This window comes from Euleptes europaea, chromosome 19 (assembly GCF_029931775.1).
Source record: "Euleptes europaea isolate rEulEur1 chromosome 19, rEulEur1.hap1, whole genome shotgun sequence".
Taxonomy (NCBI): Eukaryota; Metazoa; Chordata; class Lepidosauria; order Squamata; family Sphaerodactylidae; genus Euleptes; species Euleptes europaea.
Genome location: NC_079330.1, coordinates 25,208,936 through 25,229,306, shown reverse-complemented (window position 1 = coordinate 25,229,306; position 20,371 = coordinate 25,208,936). Strand labels below are relative to the sequence as shown.

Genomic DNA, 20,371 nt, shown 5'->3' with positions numbered 1-20,371 from the left:
ATTAACTAGATATTAAAATATATTGAGAAGACAGAGTAATGTAGCCCAAAGGAGTGAACAACCAAAATGTAATTTTGAAAAGTAAGCTCCATATAAACTGTAATGATATGATTGTTTGTGTTTAAATGTTTGTATGTTTGTTTCTGTATAGCGATAACTTTTAAGAATTTAAAAAAATGGAAGGAAAAATGGTGACTGCTCCATCTGCATCAGTCATACGCTTCTGCAGTTCACCCCGAGGAGACAGCCTGATAGAATGGCCAAGACCTCTCCCAGAGAACAGTTCAAGTGATGGGCTGGGTTGGGCTCAGAAGCTCCAGCCTGTTGCCAGGCAAGAATACAAACAGCAGCAACAAAGAAACCCACAACTGCACATCCACAAAAGGTAGTCATGTCAACACCCAGACAGTTCACCGGGCAAAGGTAACCATACATCATTCTTAGGCCATAGGCTCATATCCCACTAAGGCATAGCTGAAACTCTGCCGCATTGAACATAATAAGGGAAACCCCTTTTCTCCTAATTATGGGGCAGGTGGGTAACAGCTGCAGGGGACATCAGTAGGGTTGCCAACCTCCAGGTGGTAAACAAAACAAAAAAAAAACAGCTTCAAACTGCAAAACAGTACAAGTTTGTATTAACAACACATAAACATGCACCATACATATGGTACACCAAACATGTCCAACCAAGTAAATACTATATACAATTAAAGCCACAGCAGGGAATATCTACAATCCTAGGCTTGAGAGCATCTTTTTCCTCCAAGAGGTACGGTAATAAGTCAGTTCTACAGAAGTCCGGTTCACTTTCTGTTTCGGCTTATCCCAGCCTTCCTCAGGGGCTCACTAAATATAAGGCAAAAATAAACATGCAAAAATAAACATTGTACTGTTTTGCAGTTTGTACTGTTTTGCAATTTGAAGTTGTTGTTGTTGGGGTTTTTTTTGCTAATTAATTCACAGCTTGCTAATTTTTGTGTGCCTAAACCTCCAGGTGGTGGCTGGAGATCTGCTATTACAACTGATCTCCAGCCAATAGAGATCAGTTCACCTGGAGAAAATGGCTGCTTTGGCAATTGGACTCTATGGCATTGAAGTCCCTCCCTAAACCCCGCCCCCAGGCTCCAACCCAAAACCTCCTGCTGGTGGGGACCTAGCAACCCTAGACATCAAGAAGTGAGCCTCCAGTGGGATACACTCCCCAAGACATCTCTTCCACCCAGTATCTTCCAAGGAGGCATTCTGCCTCTGACCCTGGAGGTCCCATTCAGCTAGCCTGGTTCCCAGTGATAGATCTATTCCATAGGTCTGTCCACCCTAGGGTTGCCAGCTCCAGGTTGGGAAATACCTGGAGATTTTGGGGGTGGACTCTGAGGTTGGGGCCAACTCCGTGCATACTTTGGTTGCCCTTTCCTGCACCTTCCCCACCTCTTCAAGATCCCTTTTGAGATGTGGTGACCAGAATTGTCCACACTATTCCAAATGTGACCACAGCGGGGGCTTGAATGTGGGCATGACTGTACTGGCAGTTTTATTCTCAGTCTCCCCCTTTCCTGATGACGCCTAGCATCAAGTTGGCCTTTTTAAAATCGTCACTGCAGAGTTGACATTTTCTCTGAGCTCTCCACCGCAACCCAAAGGTTAGTCTGTCATCACCAGCTCATACCCTATCAGTGGACACATGAAATTAAGATCACACACACACACACACAATGCGCATCACCTTGCATTTACCAGCACTGAATGTCATCTGCCATTTTGTTGCCCACTTGCCCTGTTAGCAACACAATCCTGAACCCTGTCTTGAAAGGGCCCATGATGGAAATGAATGGCATGTTTTCAGAGATCTGCCAATGGCAAGCCTCGACTGTGTTGTATTAGTGTAACCTTTGTGCCAGTGAAGAATAGGAACCCACCCCATCAGGGGCATGCTGCGGGCTTCGTAAGCCTCTCTATGCTGTGGCCTTCGTCTGCTTCTCATGGGCTTGCCGGTGCCACTCCAGCTGGGGATTGGTGGATGTCAGAGGAGCTGTTATAGGGTCCAGGCCCCTCCCTGGTTTCTCTGGCATTTTCCCTCTGCAGAGCTGAAACAGGAAACCCACGTGCCACACACCAGTCTGGCACTGTGTCAGCATCAGCGATATGCCAGCATCGGGGTCTTTTTCAGGGCTGTCAGAGAAGTCATTTCGGAGCTCATCCCAATCCCCTTGTGCTTCGGCCGCCCTGATCATCTCCTTGGAACAGAGAGGAAGGTCAAGATGGTGAAAAGTCCAGAACAATTGTGGACCCGTTCCCGGTGTGTGGGTGTGATTAAGACCCACGCGAGAGCTCCTTATTGTTACACATTGTTACACTTAAATGTATTAATTTACATTTTTTATAGTCTATAGAGAGCCAGCATGGTGTAGTGGTTAAGAGCAGTGGTTTGGAGCGGTGGACTCTGATCTGGAGAGCCCACTCCTCCACATGAGCAGCAGAGGCTAATCTGGTGAACTGGATTTGTTTCCCCACTCCTACACAGGAAGCCAGCTGGGTGACCTTGGGCTAGTCGCAGTTCTCTTAGAGCTCTCAGCCCCACCTACCTCACAGGGTGTCTGTTGTGGGGAAGGGGAGGGAAGGTGATTGTAAGCCGGTTTGATTCTTCCTTAAGTGGGAGAGAAAGTTGGCATATAAAAACCAACTCTTCTTCTTCTACCTTTCTCACAGGGACTCAAGGAAGATTGCACAGAGTGAGTCAGTACAATCAACAAAATGGGATATTCAATAAACGGTGCACTAGGATTGCAGAAGTCTGGAACCAACCAGAAATCTAAAAGACAGAACTGAAGAATAGCATAAGTACACACATGTCACATTGTGTGTGTTAAGTACCATCAAGTCGCTTCCGACTCACGGCGACCCTATGAATCAATGTCCTCTGCCTTAACAGCCTTTCTCAGGTCTTGCAAACTGAAGGATGTGGCTTCCTTTATAGAGCCAATCCATCTCATGTTGGGTCTTCCTTTTTTCCTGCTGCCTTCCACTTTCCCTAGTATTATTGTCTTTTCTAGTGACTCTTGCCTTCTCATATGACACATTAAGAGGTGCAAAATGACATAATAGGATCCTTACAGCAAGCTATACATAGCAGTACAGACCACAGTCCCTAATGATTGATTCAAGTATGTTTGTGAGCCCTGACCTGGATGGCCCAGGCTAGCCCAATCTCATCAGATCTCCTAAGCTAAGCAGGGTTAGCCCTGGTAAGTATTTTGGATGGGAGACCACCAAGGAATTCCAGGGTTGCAGAGGAAGACAATGGCAAACCGCCTCTGTTAGTCTCTTGCCTTGAAAACCCTACAAGGTTGCCATAAGTCAGCTGTGACTTGATAGCACTTTACACACAGACTCACAAGTTTGTGAATCAATTTGTACAACGTAGCCTGTTACCTGTGCAGAAAAGCCCTCTTGAAATCTGTTTTGCCTAGTTTGTGCAGAGACAGGCGAGTGGGAGCCTTTCTAATCTTTCAAACAGGCCATTCAGTGGGAGCCAAAACAGGGAATGCACGTGTATGGGCCATTGTTGACTTTGAAGAAGAAGAGTTGGTTTTAATATGCTGACTTTTTCTACCACTTAAGGATCAAACTGGCTTACGATCACCTTTCCTCCCCCTCCCCACAACAGATACCCTGTGAGGTAGGTGGGGCTGAGAGAGTTCAGAGAGAGCTGTGACTAGCCCAAGGTCACCCAGCTGGCTTCATGTATAGGAGAGGGGAAACCAACCCGGTATACCAGATTAGCGTCCGGAGCTCATGTGGAGGAGTGGGGAATCCAACCTGGTTCTCCAGATCAGAGTCTGTTGTTCCAAACCACCGCTCTTAACCACTACACCACACTGGCTCTCTTTGCCCAGGTTGGCACCCGTAGAAGCACCTGCTGACATGAGCAAAGCTGTTGGGTCAGAGCATAGGGGAAGAGGTTGTCCCACAGATAAGAGGGATGATGAAGGGCTTTGTATGTGATAGCCAGTACCTTAAACTGAGCCTCGTAACAAACGGGCAGCTGATTGAGCGTCTGCAAAATGGGAGTAATATGCATGCTCCGTCTAGCTCCTGATAATAGCCAAGCTACAGCATCCTGTACCATTTGGCATTTCCAAGTTGATTTTCGAGGGGTGACCAACATACAGTGCATTACAGTAGTCTAGCCTCGATGTTCTGGTGGCATTGATCCAGGTGGCCAGGTCAGCCGCAGGGGCCAGAGCTTGGCTGAGTTGGTAGTAGTAGTTGTTTTTTTGCAGCTGTATTAACTTGCATCTCCCATGTCTTCACCCCATTTCTTTGAAGATTAGAAAGCTCCAGGGATAGAGTTGTTTCCCCAGGCTGGTTCCCCTGGAAGGACAGGGATCTGGAGGTTGCTGGTGTCTTTGGATACTCTCCCAAAGAAACTCCCCCGTGCGATCCCCAGAGAGGAAGCAAGATCCTGCACCCCCAAGGCACTTCAACCTAAACTCCCCCTGCTATGGTTCCTGCTTCTGTAACTGCTATTTTTAAACTTAGTTTATACCACACGTTTCTCCCCGAAGCAGCTTAGATTGTTCTCCTCTCCTCCATTTTATCCTCAGAACAACCCTATCAGGTAGGCTAGGGCTGAGAGTGCGTGACTGGCCAAAGGCCACCCAGCAACCTTCTATGGCAGAGGGGGGGGTTCGAACCCGGCTCTCACAGATCTTAGTGCAACACTGTAACTACAACACGACACTGGCTTCCATTTCCACCTAAGCTCTGCTTGGTGGGAGCCATGACAAAGCAACAGGAAGGATTCAAATCCCTTTTGCCATGTAGGACAGACTGAACCGCAGAGATCAGAGGCCAAGAGCTACCCCCAAGTTCTCAGTATAACCCCCCCCCCCCACTTTGTTAAAATATGCTACAGAATCCATATTTAATCAGACGGGTCCCTGCCCCAAAAACTGGCCATCCGAATTTCGATAAGGGGAGAAAGAAAAGGGGGGCAGGGTTAGACAGGGAAGATGTGAATTGAGGAGGAACTTGAACGCGAATCTCTTTGGAGCGGTGGACTCTGATCTGGAGAACCGGGTTTGATTCCCTGCTCCTCTACATGAGCAGCGGAGGCTAATCTGGTGAACCGGGTTGGTTTCCCCACCCCTGCACACGAAGCCAGCTGGGTGACCTTGGGCTAGTCCCAGCTCTGTTAGAGCTCTCTCAGCCCCACCTACCTCACAGGGTGTCTGTTGTGGGGAGGGGCAGGGAAGGTTTGAGTCTCCCTTAAGTGGTAGAGAAAGTCGGCATATAAAAACCAACTCTTCTTCTTGGTTTTGTGGAAGCGTCAGAGCATCTGGCTAAGTAAAACCTAAGAGCTTTGCACTGAATGGTAGTTGCGCTGGGATGGGGTGGGGGGGAATTTGGCCTCTGCTGGAAAGGCGGTCCCACTTTGTTCTGACCCAGCTTGGGATGCCAGCCTCCAGGTGGGACCTGGGGATCCCCCGGAATTACAGCTCATCTCCAGACTACGCAGAACAGTTTCCCTGGAGAACATGGATGTTTCGGTGGGTGGGCTCTAGGGCATTATACCTCATTGAGCACACACACCCCCCGGGTAGCTCCATCCCCAAATCTCCAAGAATTTCCCAACCTGGTTCTGGCAATCCTACTCCCCCCCCCCCATCCCATCCCCGCCGGTGGCCAAGGAGGGACCTGGCATCCCAGCCCATGCTTCCGATGGGTGTTTGGGGGCGCGGTCTCACCCCCCCGGGCCGGCCCCGAGCCCCACCCCCTGCCCTGCCTCCCTCCCTCCCTCGGCTGCGGGGGGCTCTGCCCGCCCCCGCCAGCCTCTGAGTCACTAATTGGGAGCAGATGCCGCGGGGGGGGGGGGGGGGACGGCGCGGCCCGCCGCTTCCTGTGCCTGCTCGCTCGGCCGCCGGAGAAGGTAGGGGGCCCGGCGCGGCCCGATCCTCGACGGGGTCCCCGCGCGGCAGCCTGCGGTCCCCGCTACTCCTTTGCGCCCAAGAAGGCGAGAGCGCCTCTGGGCATATGCAGAGCGCCAGCAGGCGCCCCCAACCCCATTGTAGGGTTAGGCGGGAGGATACCCCGGCACGTTTCCTTGCGATGGATGGGCCTCCTGGCCCCTTCGCGCCCAAGAAAGCTAGAGTGCCTCTGGGCATATGCAGAGCGCCAGCAGGCGCCCCCACCCCCATTGTAGGGTTAGGCGGGAGGATACCCCGGCACGTTTCCTTGCGATGGATGGGCCTCCTGGCCCCTTCGCGCCCAAGAAAGCTAGAGTGCCTCTGGGCATATGCAGAGCGCCAGCAGGCGCCCCCACCCCCATTGTAGGGTTAGGCGGGAGGATACCCCGGCACGTTTCCTTGCGATGGATGGGCCTCCTGGCCCCTTCGCGCCCAAGAAAGCTAGAGTGCCTCTGGGCATATGCAGAGCGCCAGCAGGCGCCCCCACCCCCATTGTAGGGTTAGGCGAGGGGATACCCCGGCAAGTAGGCATCCTGGCCCCTTCGCGCCCAAGAAGGCGAGAGTGCCTCTGGGCATACGCAGAGCGTCGGCAGGCGCCCCCCAACCCCATTGTAGGGTTAGGCGGGAGGATACCCCGGCAAGTAGGCATCCTGGCCCCTTCGCGCCCAAAAAGGCTAGAGTGCCTCTGGGCAGATGCAGAACGTCAGCAAGCCCCCCCCCCCCAATTGTAGGGTTAGGCGGGAAGATACCCCGGCACGTTTCCTTGCAATGGATGGTTCTCCTGGCCTCATTGCGCCCAAGAAGGCGAGAGTGCCTCTGGGCATATGCAGAACGTCAGCAGGCGCCCCCAACCCCATTGTATGGTTAGGCGGGAGGATGCCCCGGCGCGTTTCCTTGCGATGGATGGTTCTCCTGGCCCCTTCGCGCCCAAGAAGGCCAGAGTGCCTCTGGGCATACGCAGAGCGTCAGCAAGCGCCCTCCCCCATTGCAGGGTGAGGCGGGAGGATGCCCCGGCGTGTTTCCTTGCGACGGATAGGCCTGCCGGCCTCGTGTGCCTTGTCCAGGCGAGCCCCCCGCCCCTCCGGCCGGAGAGCCCTCTGGAATGTCCGGGGATCGGGTTACCGGCCGCGCCCCTCTCCAAACCTCCCGCGAGACGGGGCGGGCGGGCGGCGTGGAGGGATGGAGGGGGGCAGGCAGGCAGGCAGGCGCCCCAAGGAGGGATCCGGCGCCTTGGACGGGGAGTGCGAGCGAGGCCCCCCGGGGCTCCCCCGGACCCCGAGATCCCGCCTCTCTCTCCAAGGGCCGCCCCGCCAGCATCCCGGAGAGCCGCCCCGGCCCGTGGGAGCGGAGCCGGCGGCGGTCGCCGTCTGTGGCTGCTTTTGAAAGGCCCTTGTGGGGTGGCCAGCCGGAGTCGCGTCTGGAAGACCCGGCTCCAGTCCCCGCGGGGCCAGGAAACTGGTTAGGTGACCTTCAGGGCGCTTTCACACCCTCCGAACAATGCACTTTCCATGCACTTTCACGATGGTTTGCAAGTGGATTTTACCGTAAAAGTAAGGTAAAGGTCCCCTGTGCAAGCGCCAGGTCATTCCTTTTTTTTTTAATTTTTATTGATTTTTTAAAATAAAGAATACAAAAAAAAACATAAAAAAAGAAAAAATATGTGTGTAATACAAAAAAGAGAAAACAAACAATACAGAAAAGTATGTACAACGCACTGTTACTATCTATTCTTTAAAAAACAGAGGCCCATAGTGCGCCATACCCAACCACCCACCATAGTGCCCTTCACCATTGGACTTCCGAGCGCCGGGTCATTCCTGACCCATGGGGTGACGTCACATCCCGACGTTTCCAAGGCAGACTTTGTTTGCGGGGTGGTTTGCCAGTGCCTTCCCCAGTCGCCTTCCCTTGACCCCCAGCAAGCTGGGTACTCATTTTACCAACCTCAGAAGGATGGAAGGCTGAGTCAACCTTGAGCCGGCTACCTGAACCCGACTTCCGTTGGGATCGAACTCAGATCGTGAGCAGAGCTTTTGACTGCAGTACTGCAGCTTAACACTCTGCTCCACGGGGCTCCTGATTTTACCATATCACACAGTAAAATCCAGCTACAAAGTGGATTGAAAGTGTATTATTTGGCATGTGTGAAAGTGCCCTACCGTTAGACGTAGGGTTGCCAACCTCCAAGTGCTTTGATTTTGGGTTGCAACCTCTAGATAGTAGCTGGAGATCTCCTGCTATTACAACTGATCTCCAGCCGATAGCGATATGTTCCCCTGGAGAAAATGGCCGCTTTGGCAATTGGGCTCGATGGGATTGAAGTTCCTCCCCTCCCCAAACCTGGCTTTTCTCAGGGTCCATCCCAAAAACCTCCCGCCGGTGACAAAGAGGGACCTGGCAACCCTCGTTAGATGGTCTCTCCTGCCCTAACCTACCTCGCAGGATTGTCATGAGGATTAAGTGGGGGAGGAGGGAAACAGTGTATGGGAGGGGCTGTGGCTCAGTGGTAGAGCATCTGCTTGGCATGCCGAAGGTGCCAGGTTCAATCCCCGGCATCTCCAGTTAAAGGGACGAGGCAAGTAGGTGATGTGAAAGACCTCTGCCTGAGACCCTGGAGAGCCGCTGCCAGTCTGAGTAGACGATGCTGACTTTGATGGACCAGTGGTGGCGGTGATGCAAAATAGCCTGGTAAGATTGTTTCACGTGGGACGCCTCTTTGACGTTCCAAACAGACGAGGCCTGGCTGAAAGGTGCTTCCCATCTCAGTAGTGGGAGACCCAAGAGCGGTGGCCAGGGCCTGCTCACCCGTTGGTAGATGTTCTTTGAAAACTGGGGTATCTTTTAAGAAACAACAGCCAAAATGCCCACATCTAAATCCACACTACCTCTGCCAATGTTTTTGTTTCTAGGTATGAACACCTGAGACCTCCCTGCAGCCACCCTACAGTCCTCATCATGAGCCTGCTTGCACCCGTCAGGAGGGACCGGGTCATTGCTGAGCTGCCCCCAGTAAGGAGACCACAATTCCAGGGGGCGGTGGGGTATGGCAAGACAGGAATGGAACTGGGGAAGGAGCCACACTTGTGGGGCTAGAAGTTCCCTTGTGAGCAGCCAGGGGCAGTTTTGGCAAGGGATGGGAAGGAGAAGAGTTGGTTTTTATATGCCGACTTTCTCTACTACTTAGGGAAGAATCAAACCAGCTTGCAATCACTTTCCCTTCCCCTCCCCACAATAGACACCCTGTGAGGTAGGTGGGGCTGAGAGAGCTCTAAGAGAGCTGTGACTAGCCCAAGGTCATCCCGTTGGCTTCATGTGTAGGAGTGGGGAAACAAATCCAATTCACCAGATTAGCCTCCGCCGCTCACGTGGAGGAGTGGGGAATCAAACCCGGTTCTCCAGATCAAAGTCCACCACTCCAAACCACCGCTCTTAACCACTGCACCACGCTGGCTCTCTGGAGACAGCCTGGCTGCCCCGGCCAGGGATGTTGAGGCTTGGGAGGGCCTCTTCGTGGTGTCCGGAGCAGGGACAAAGAGGCAGTTGCCCAGGGCGTCTGCATTCCAGGGACCTCCTGTTTCGGTTGCTTCAATGTCTTGGGGAGAGTCACAGGTTGGGTGTGGGTTGGGAAGTGTCCCCTACACCCCGCAGGCCCTTGAGTCTCCATGGCTGCCCAGAGACCCCATTGTCCAGAGGAAGGGGCAACAAACTTGACCGGCTGCCGTGTGAAAATACAAACTGTCTCTCGGTGGCTTCGAAACCCATTTTATGCACTGGTCTTCTTTATTTATGGTCTGCCGTTCTTGGCCAATTCAACCCCTGGGCGATATTCTAGAACAGCTGTTCCGACTCTTTTGAGTCATGGAGCACTTTTCAGAAGAGAAATTCGTCACAGAGCGCTAATTTTCACCTAGCACCTATATGTTAAACTGAATGACAGTAGTATTTTTTGTTCCAGTCTCTTCACGGAGCACCAAGGGCTCATTGGAGCACAGTTTGGGAGAAGGTCCTCCAGAATCCTTCAGGGAATTCTTGTTTGGGTTGAAATATTTTCCTGTGTATCCCTCCAGCCCCCCTGGTTCCATGAGAGGGGTGGGGGGCTACATCGGGTGATCTGAGAATGCCCTCATTTCTTCTTGCTGTGTGATTCCTCTCTCTCTCCCCCCCGGTCTTTTTCCAGTGTTTTACCAAAGAGGCAGCCCTGCATTCCAGAACCTCCTTTCACCCCAAAGTGGTTGGGATGTGTCAGGCCCAGCGCACCGGCACTGTGGGGTACGTCATGCTCGCCCCTTGGGGAGGAGAAAAAAAGGGGGGGAGTCATGAAAAGAAGTCTCGAGAACAAAGCTTCTTAAACTGTGGGTCGCAACCCCATATGGGGGTCGCATGACTGAATGTGGGGGTCGTGAAACATGTGCTTTCGTCTTTAATAAATGGTTAAATTATATGTATACCAAAGAATTGTTTTAAAATAAATTTCTTTATGATTTATTATCAGTAGGGTTGCCAGGTCCCTCTTCGCCACTGGCGGGAGGTTTTTGGGGTGGAGCCTGAAGAGGGGAGGGGTTCAGTGCCATAGAGTCCAATTCACAAAGTGGCCGTTTTCTCCAAGTGAACCGATCTCTATCGGCTGGAGATCGATCTCTATCGGCTGGAGATCAGATGTAATAGCAGGAGATCTCCAGCTACTACCTGGAGCTCGGCAACCCTAATTATCAGTAAATGTTTGATTTGTATACCTATTTTATATACCTATATAACCAGGGTCATGTAAAAATTTCTCAGGCGAAAAGGGGTCGCGAGTGGCAAAAGTTTTAAGAAGCCCTGCTCTAGAAATCCGTCATGGCCGCGTCGCTTTCACATGCGTGCAACGCAGGGCGAGAAGAGCAGAGCGTAACTCCGGGGCAAACTGCGGCTTTGCAGACTGGCCATTCCTGGCTGCTTTGCCTGCCCGGCTTGCCACTCCAGTGGCTCAATCAAAACAGCAGCACACTAAATGTTAATCAAATACAGTGTATTAATAACAAGATAACAAGAATGAAAAGAATACCTCACTACCTAGAGCATGCAAACGTACAAATACAAAATACAACAGATACTGAACAATACAATCACAGGAATATATACAATATATACAATTAAAATGCGAACGTGGTCCCACAGTTCACTAGTGCAAAATCAGTAGGGGGAAAAAATCTTTTGGCCCCTCAGTAGAACAATATTCACAGGTTTAGTTGGGAGCAGAGAAGCCCTCCCTTGGTTTCACTCACAGTCCTAAGGTCGAGAGAAGTCCCTTTAAAAGGCGATGTAAATCGTGCGGTGGGGACCACAGTCCAAATATGGTTCAAATTCACAAGGACAGAACCCAGATCCCGGATAGTCTTTGTGTTTCGCCAAAAGAGGCTTCATCAGCCTTGCATCTCTCTGGAAAAATTCTTATTCACCTTAATGAAGGTTTGGAAAATGTCGCAGTGTATAATCAACCGTTGAGTTGCTCTCTCTCAGTGGCAAACGGGGAGCCCCCTCCTGGCGCCCGGGGTGTGTCGGAGCACGTTGAGGACTTGTCCTAGAGCAGGAATGCAGCCGGAGGGAGGGGAGGGGTGGGCAGACTTGGGACTCCTCCTCCTAACGGAAAGCGCTTCTCACATCCAATGATCCAATCCCTGTTTCCAGAGAGACGACAGGGAAATGCCAGGAGGAGCCCCCCGTCCAGCCATGTGCTGGGTTTTAGGCGTCAGTCGGCGCAAGCCCAGCCACGTTCCATTGAAAAGTGCCTCTGGGAAGGTGCCAGCATAGCGCTAAAGCAATGGCACAGCCTCTGGTTTCTCCCCAGCACCTGGTGTTTAGAAGTAGACTGCCCCTGAACATGGAGGTTCCCCTTTATGGTCAGTAGTCTCCCTGACTTGGAGACACACCACCAAGCCCTTGATTACCTAAGGTAGTGACAGAGCCTTGTCCCAAACTGCCAGTCAATGCCACTGGGGGGCCCTGAAGTCTGGTGAGGGGGAGACACCTTGGCTTGCTGTCCAAGACCAGCAGTAGGAGCATCATTAGCAAGAGTCCTTGCTGGGAAAGCCCCAAGGTCCGCTCACACGCGAAGCTGCCTTATACTGAATCGGACACTTGGTCCATCAAGGATTGTATTGTCTCCTCAGACTGGGGGTCTCAGGTGGAGGTCTTTCACACCACCTATGACCTGATCCTCTTAGCTGGAGATGCTCAGGATTGAACTTGGGACCTTCTGCATGCTAGGCAGAGGCTCTTCCATTGAGCCAGAGTCTAGCATGCAGTTTTCCCCCTTCTCCCCTTAGAAACAGCTCCTCCCAGGCAATGGGCTGGAGGAGCTAATCTGGTTTTTGTTTTTTTCCTCAGCAGGTTTAAAATATCTAAGATCATCGTGGTGGGAGACCTCTCGGTGGGCAAGACCTGTTTGATCAACAGGTAACCTCTTGGTAGTTTGGGGAAGGGCAGCTCAGAGGGACACCTTTGCATGTCAGCGGGGCAGGGAGGTGGGGAGCTGGAAGACTGAGAGATTCAAAACAGAAAAAAAGGAAGTATTTATTCATGCAACACATAGTTAAATTGTGGAACTCCCTGCCCCAGGATGTGGTGATGGCTGCCCACTTGGAACGCTTTAAGAGGGGAGTGGACGTGTTCATGGAGGAGAGGGCTATTCATGGCTATTAGTAAAGATGGATGCTAGTCATGATGCATACCTATTTTCTGCAGTTTCAGAGCAGCATGCCTATTATATTAGGTGCTGTGGGACACAGGCAGGATGGTGCTGGTGCAGTCATCTTGTTTGTGGGCTTCCTAGAGGCACCTGGTTGGCCACTGAGTGAACAGACTGCTGGACTTGATGGACCTTGGTCTGATCCAGCATGGCTTTTTTATGTTCTAAGATTCCTCCTGCCTGCAAGAGAACTGAGTGGCCAGGCCTAGGCCTGAGATTAGACTTCCTTGTTTGCAGGGCTAAGGCATTTGCCCTCCCTGGGCCTGGCCTCCTATGCCCCCCCCCACATTAATTGCTTTTTAAATGCTTAATACTAACTTTCTCAAGCAACAACAATCAGCTGCTACACAAAGTGAAGGTGAAAAGTGCCATCAAGTCGCAGCCGACCTACAGCAACCCCATAGGGTTTTCAAAGCAGGAGGCGTTGGGAGGTGGCTTGCCATTGCCTGCCTCCACATGGGCTGAGAGAGTTCAGAGAGAACTGTGACTGGCCCAAGGTCACCCAGCAGGCTTCATGTGGAGGAGTGGGGAATCAAACCCGGTTCTCTGGATTAGAGTCCGCCCTCTTAACCACTACACGAGCCATTATGCAAAAAAAAAGAAAAGAAAGAAAGACAGTGACTAAAATCCATAAACAATTCCTTTTTTAACAATCCAGAAATAATTGTAACTCCCTCCTCTTAGACACACCTGTGTAGCCATTTGAGTGAGACACTTGGATGGGGAAAAAGAAGAAGAGTTGGTTTTTATATGCTGACTTTCGCTACCACTTAAGGAAGAATCAAACCGGCTTACAATTGCCTTCCCTTCCTCTCCCCAAAACAGACACCCTGTGAGATAGGTGGGGTTGAGAGAGCTCTAAGAGAACTGTGACTAGCCCAAGGTCACCCAGCTGGCTTCATGTGGAGGAGTGGCAAAACCAACCCAGATCAGATTAGAGTCCGCCGCTCATGCAGAGGAGTGGGGAACTAACCCCGGTTCTCCAGATGAGAGCCCACTGCTCCAAACCACCCCTCTTAACCACTACACCTCACTGTCTCAGGGGGAAGGCTTTTTCGGGCAGTCCTGAGGGACCGAGTGAGCAGAAGTCAGATTCCAGAATCTCTCTCCCCCCAGATTTTGTAAAGACTCCTTCGACAAAAACTACAAGGCCACCATTGGAGTGGACTTTGAGATGGAGCGCTTCGAGGTCTTGGGGGTCCCGTTCAGTCTGCAGCTGTGAGTATGGAAGCTGTGCCCGCTTGGGGCTCTTCTCCTGGGAGCCGTCTTGCCATGGGGAGACACTCCTGATTGCTGCAGCCTCCGGTGGGGCTTTGAGCTAACATGCTGCATCTTCACCTTGCACCAGGTGGGATACCGCTGGCCAGGAGCGCTTCAAGTGCATTGCATCCACCTACTACCGAGGAGCACAAGGTGAGGTGCTAGCAGAGAGATCCTTTGGGGGGGGGGCTGCTTAATTGGCACCTTACTGATGCTCAAAGATTTGCCTCAAACTGTCGCTCAGGTCAGACAATGGCTGTGAAAATCGTTGATGCATTCACTGAGCGATAAGCGGGTGGCCAGAGGGAGCCAAATGGGTCTTTGGTAGGGTTGCCAACCTCCAGGTGGTGGGTGGAGATCTGCTAGTACAGCTGATCTCCAAGTGATAGAAGTCAGTTCCCTTGGAGAAAATGGCTACTTTGGCAATCGTACTCTATGGCATTGAAATCCCTCCCCTCTCCAAACCCCGCCCTTCTCAGACTCCACCCCCAACATCTCCAGGTATTTCCCAACTCGGAGCTGGCAACCCTAGTCTTTGAGCAAGTGAGTCCTGCCCGGTCTCTCCTCCATGAGGGGCAGACTCACAAAGCTGCCTTATACTGGTCCATCAAGGTCACTGCTGTGTACTCAGAGGTTTTTAGCATCACTTACCACCTGATCCCTAACTGGAGATGCCTGGAATTGAACCTGGGACTTTCCACAAGCCAAGCAGATGCTCCACCACTGAACCACAGCCCCTCCCAGTTAGTTCTGCCTAGAAAATGCCCCTCGATAGACCGCGGGTTGCTGAGTAAGGATAAAGGGGGAGGGACTCCTTTTTCTTGGGAAGTTGAGCAGGAGTGGGGCCAGATGGGCCATACGGTTAATTCCTTTGTTCTTGGGTTGGGGCTGTGGCTCAGCAGTAGAGCATCTGCTTGGCATGCAGAAGGCCCCAGGTTCAATCCCTGTGTATCCGATTAAAGGATCTGGTCTGAGTAGACAGTCTGAGTACTGATCTCGATGTACCAATAGTCCAAATCGGCATACAGCCGCTTCATGTGTCATGCGTCTTTCATGGGGAGGGGCCATGGGTCAGTGATAGAGCACCTGCTTGGAATGTGGAAGGCCCCAGGTTCAATCCCCGGCATCTCCAGTTAAAAGAACCAGGCAGTACGTAATGTGAAAGACCTCTGCCTGAGATTGTGAGATTCGCTACCAGTGTGAGTAGACAATACTGAGTTTGATGGACCAACGGTGGCCACAGGAGGTGGAACCAACCACAGCGTTTTAAATGATACCCGCTCTGAGCTGGCTTCGGCCAGGGCGGGCGGGCTATAAATCGCAAAAAACAAATAAATAAAACTTAATAGTGGCTCTTCCACAGTTCAGGCAGAAGTTCCGTTTATCAAGATACCTTTTTAAATGAACATATTTAAAAATATTTCCATGCATACACACATCTTACCTTCAGTTACACAGTGAAGATCCTTGTGCCATGCTGGCAGCTGCTGCTGAAGTAATATACTTGGCTGGTGACAGGAAAGGTGTTGGTGTGTACCTTGGTGGCCATGGGGACCCCGTTCTAGAGGACCTAGACAGCAGTTTGTTTCTGACCTCTAGTGGAGAGTGAGGCTTCAAGTCTACTCATTGAGGTCTGGTGACTTGGGACCTTGGCCAGCTGTGTCAATTCCTCACTTGCGAAGACAGGGAAGTCTGCCGATCCCATTTTACCACGGGATGTACACACAATAACTGTAGTGGAATGGCGATCCTTTTGCTCCACTTTTCTGGTTGCTCTCTTGGCCCTTTGACGTTCGATGCTAGCAGGATCTATGGGTCAGGGGCAGTGTACGTGCTGCCCCTCTTGAAATATTTCCACTCTGAAGCCCCCCCCCATTTCTGTTTCTGCAGCCATCATTCTTGTATTTGATGTGAATGATGTGACAACACTGGACCACACCAGGTACGTGATCTGGTTGGGGTGGGGAGAAAGTGGATGTGAAATGCTGACTGAAATCTTGGGTATGGTGGGAAATGGGGTTTTTTTAAGTGACAGGGTTGTTGTTACAGAGCTGTACAGAGCCAGCGTGGTGTAGTGGTTAAGAGCAGTGGTTTGGAGCGGTGGAGTCTGATCTGGTGAACTGGATTTGTTTCCCCACTCCTCCACATGAAGCCAGCTGGGTGACCTTGAGCTAGTCACATTATCTCAGCCCCACATACCTCCCAGGGTGTCTGTTGTGGGGAGGGGAAGGAAAGGTGATTGTAAGCCGGTTTGAGTCTCCCTTAAGTGGTAGAGAAAGTCGGCATATAAAAACCAACTTTTCTTCTTCTTCTCTTCCGAAAGTCAATATAAATGTGAATGAGTGAAAAACCCAAGCGGATTACTTTACAGCTTGGATGGATTCTAGAGCCCTTTACCACCACCACCACCCCACACCCACCCTCACTGGGGACAGTCATTTATTCAGAATGCCAGTTCAGAGGCAGGAAATCAGTTTCTTGCAAGCAAATTATAATCAGTGTTCTGTTCCCCCTGCCTGGATTAGATTTATCTCAGTATTCTGAAAATTAATAACAAACACTTGGGGGAAGAAGATCCGGCCCAAACTTCCAGCCTATTGCTGTTACCATATTAAAAGCTGTAAAACATTTTATTGTCTTTTGAAACGTTCCTAACTTCTTAAAGTCATTTTTTCCCTGCACCACTCTGTATTTATTCAGAAAGAGAACTTAAAACCTGTTGGCATACATGCGCGTCTCTCCCCACTTTTCCCTTTCAGGCAGTGGCTGGTAGATGCCCTGAAAGAGAACGATCCTTCCAGCGTCATCCTCTTCTTAGTGGGCACCAAGAAGGATCTCAGTGTAAGAGGGGAGGAAGCAAAGGGTTCTTTCTACTGTGACCCAGGATACTGGGTTCTTAGGGCATGTGCCCTGATTCGTCCATTTGGGCAAATTTCTGGGTAAGGGAAGAATGACTCGGTGATTCTGAGGCTCAGTGGTAGAACATCTGCTTGGCATGTGCAAGGATCCAGGTTCAATCCTTGGCACCTCCACTTAAAAGGACCAGGCAGTAGGGGATGTGAAAGACCTCCACCTGAGACCCTGGAGAGCCGCTGCCAGTCTGAATAGACAGCACTGACCTCGATGGACCAAGGGTCTGATTCAGTATAAGGCAACTTCATGTGTTCACTCTCATGAACCTCAGGGTTGCCCTTGGCTGGCTGGGCACCTTGACATGACTCCTCCCTCTATGCGCCATAGAATCAGAGTTGGAAGGGACCACCAGGGTAGGGACCACCCTACTCCATGCCCAGAAGATGCCCAAGATGCCCTCCCTCTCATGATCTGCCTAAGGTCATAGAATCAGCATTGCTGACAGGTGGCCATCTAGCCTCTGCTTAAAAACCCCCAGGTTGCATGTTCAAGGTTCCATATTGCCAACCTCCCTAGGGACTCACCATAACTACCTTGCTGATTCCCTCTTTCCTCTCCTTTCCTACAGTCGCCTGCACAGTACAGCCTCATTGAGAAGGATGCCCTCAAGGTAGCTAAAGAGATGCAGGCAGAATACTGGGCTGTTTCATCACTCACAGGTGAGCACTTCCCAATCCTGGCTGGAGCATGTAGGGCAAGGGGGCACTTCCATCTCTGTAAAACAGAGCTATTCCACCAGGCCTATGGTTGAGGCCAGCTACGGTTCCTTTTCCTATAAATGCTGGCCTCCCCTAACCTCCCCTGCTATTACTTCTTCCCTTTAGTTAACTTATGGGACTGTATCCATTTACTCACCTGGCTGTAATTACATATTACACCTTAGGGGCGCCTTTAGACAATTTTTGTTTTTGAATTGCTGATTTTATCGGGCTATTTTAAATGCTGTTTTAAACGTCTTAAACATGGTGTAGTGGTTAAGAGCGGTGGTTTGGAGCGGTGGACTCTGCTCTGGAGAATCGGGTCTGATTCCACTGTTCCACATGAGCGGTGGAGGCTAATCTGGTGAGCCGGGTTGGTTTCTCCACTCCTGCACATGAGCAGCAGACACTAATCTGGTGAACCAGGTTCGATTCCCCACTCCTGCACATGAAGCCAGCTGGGTGGCCTTGGGCTAGTCACACTCTCTCAGCTCCACCTACCTCACAGGGTGTCTGTTGTGGGGAGGGGAAGGGAAGGTGATTGTGAGCCGGTTTGATTCCTCCTTAAGAGGTAGAGAAAGTCAGCATATAAAAACCAAGTACTCCTCCTCCTCTTCTTCTATATTATGCTTTTGTTGTAAGCCACTTTGAGCCCAACCTAGGCCAGGGAGAGCAGGGTAGAAATGTAATAAAATAAATAAATCTCGGGGCTCGTTGCCTTTTGATTGCCCCCTGCCCTTCAACCCTTCTTCCCAAGCCATCCTCCTGTTCCCGGTTGGCTTCCGAAAGGGATTGCTGCATGGCAAATGCGAAGTTACTGCTCTAGGAAACCTTCACTGGTGTGAACATTTGAAGCTGCCGTCTTCTAGCCGATTGACAGCCTCCCTAACAGCTCGGGTCTGCCCTAATGGGTTATTGTACTCACGTGCTGGGGGTGTTTGGGCGAGTGATTTCCCTCCTCCTCCTTGCCCTTTCCTTACAGGTGAGAATGTGCGGGAATTCTTCTTTCGGGTGGCAGCGCAGACCTTTGAGGGCAGCGTGCTGGCCGAGCTGGAGAAGAGCAGCGCTCGCCGGATCGGCGACATTGTGCGTAAGTGCCGTGCGAGGATAGCCATCCCCCAGCAGTGCCACGTTCTCAGGGGCAGAGGCTAGAGCCCCTCTGCCTCCTGGAGGTGATGCTTCCACCAATATTGATCAGACTTCCTAAGCCGGCTTCTGGCTCCTGTGCTGAAAACACAGCCGCCTGTGTTCTGCTCCTGATTCTGCAGTTTGTAGAAATTATGCAGATTGTATAAGCTAGCACCGTCCAGCCATTTTGTACAGTGCTGCATACTTCGTACTGCTCTGCCAGTAATGGGAGGGGGGCTCTGTAGGCCCACACCCAGCACTGGGAACTTGGGACTAACTTGCTCCTGCAGTCCTGGCTGCAATTGGCCACCCAGCCACTTGAGAGTACAAACTTGGCTCATTCTCTTTCATTTTGACCATTTTCACTGATTGTTTTGAATGATTTGTGTCTTCAGTGCTGTTTTTACAGCATCTACATGCAGTGGGTGAAAAAGAACTTTTAAATCTGGGTCAAGTTAAGAGGGAATATTTCACCTGAGGAAACAGAAAATGGTGTTAAAATATACACGGGTTTGATTTGTGCAAGGGAGAAGCAAAAATAAACTGGAGATTTTTCAGTCAAGGCAGGGGAGTGGCACGATTTGGTAGCCCTGCCGACTTTCATGGGCATCTTTGCTGCCATGCAGCTGAGATGCTTATTTCAGAAACAGAACCCAAAATGAAAGCTAAACAGGTGACCGGGGGGGGGGGGGGGACAGGATTTGAGCTGGATTCTATGTTGCCAAGATGATGCCTTGCCCTGCCTCTTCCAGGGATCACTAGCGATGAACGGGACTTGTACCTGACTGAGAAGAGACGGCGTGCCAAATGCTGCCAGTGATGGGACCCACCTGGACCCTTGTCTGCCTCGTCTTCGCACTGAACTCGTTTTGATACCAAAGGACAGTAACCCTTCCTGTTTTGTCTTCCAAGCCAGGCGGCCCCATTTCTGTGGTTGATGACCATCACGCAGGCAAGGGATGGCCTCCTGTGGGAGAAGCCCCTCCTGGCCTCTATTTTCTTCTTGGGGCCACAGCTAAAGCGTTTGTTGCGTGCCACTCCCTCCCTGGTTCCAGTGCAGTCTGGGAACTGGCGCTGCCCTGGCCAAGCCTCTCCTGCCTGTTTGTACATCACAGCAGGTTTTTAGCCTAGGGTTTTAGCCAGAGTCAGCTTATCCACCCCTTGGTCATGGTCTGTACTCCTGCCAGTTGGAAACCTCGGATCCTAAGCCAGCCCCAGTCCCTTGCCTTCCAGCTGGGCAGGGACAGGAAGATAGGGCTATATATGGCTACTAGTAAAAATAGATACTAGTCATGATGCATACCTATTCTCTCCAGGATCAGAGGAGCATGCCTATTATATTAGGTGCTGTGGAATACAGGCAGGATGCTGCTGCAGTGGTCTTGCTTGTGGGTTTCCTAGAGGCACCTGGTTGGCCACTGTGGGAACAGCCTGCTGGACTTGATGGGCCTTGGTCTGATCCAGCATGGACTTAGAATCATAGAGTTGGAAGGGACCACCAGGGTCATCTAGTCCAACCCCCTGCACAATGCAGGAAATTCACAACTACCTCCCCCACACACACCCAATGCCCAGAAGATGGCCAAGATGCCCTCCCTCTCATGAACTGCCTAAGTGCATAGAATCAGCATTTCTGACAGATGGCCATCTAGCCTCTGCTTAAAAACCTCCAGGGA

At 51.3% G+C, this 20,371-nt stretch overlaps 1 protein-coding gene across 2 annotated transcripts; it reads left to right on the top strand.

Moving 5' to 3' along the window:
* The first annotated feature begins 8,883 nt into the window (after nucleotides 1–8,883).
* On the top strand, nucleotides 8,884–19,550 carry RAB34 (RAB34, member RAS oncogene family). Of its 2 annotated transcripts, none has more exons than XM_056865212.1 (10): nucleotides 8,884–8,978; nucleotides 10,147–10,238; nucleotides 12,336–12,404; nucleotides 13,813–13,914; nucleotides 14,045–14,109; nucleotides 15,847–15,898; nucleotides 16,716–16,797; nucleotides 17,438–17,528; nucleotides 18,550–18,657; nucleotides 19,448–19,550. In XM_056865212.1, the coding sequence occupies exons 1-10, from the start codon at nucleotides 8,925–8,927 to the stop codon at nucleotides 19,513–19,515; spliced, it is 783 nt and encodes a 260-aa protein (XP_056721190.1). In that variant the 5' UTR covers nucleotides 8,884–8,924; the 3' UTR covers nucleotides 19,516–19,550. The 2 variants fall into 2 exon arrangements, with proteins under 2 accessions (XP_056721190.1, XP_056721191.1); XM_056865213.1 differs by having other exon boundaries at nucleotides 8,913–8,978; nucleotides 12,339–12,404.
* Nucleotides 19,551–20,371: the final 821 nt, after the last annotated feature.

What these genes read in the sequence shown, in the direction of transcription:
- RAB34 (XM_056865212.1), top strand. Translation starts at nt 8,925, where the DNA reads ATGAGCCTGCTTGCACCCGTCAGGAGGGACCGGGTCATTGCTGAGCTG. An exon ending in TCATTGCTGAGCTGCCCCCA is followed by an intron (nt 8,979 to 10,146) that starts GTAAGGAGACCA and finishes GTCTTTTTCCAG; the next exon opens with TGTTTTACCAAAGAGGCAGC. An exon ending in CAGCGCACCGGCACTGTGGG is followed by an intron (nt 10,239 to 12,335) that starts GTACGTCATGCT and finishes TTTTTTCCTCAG; the next exon opens with CAGGTTTAAAATATCTAAGA.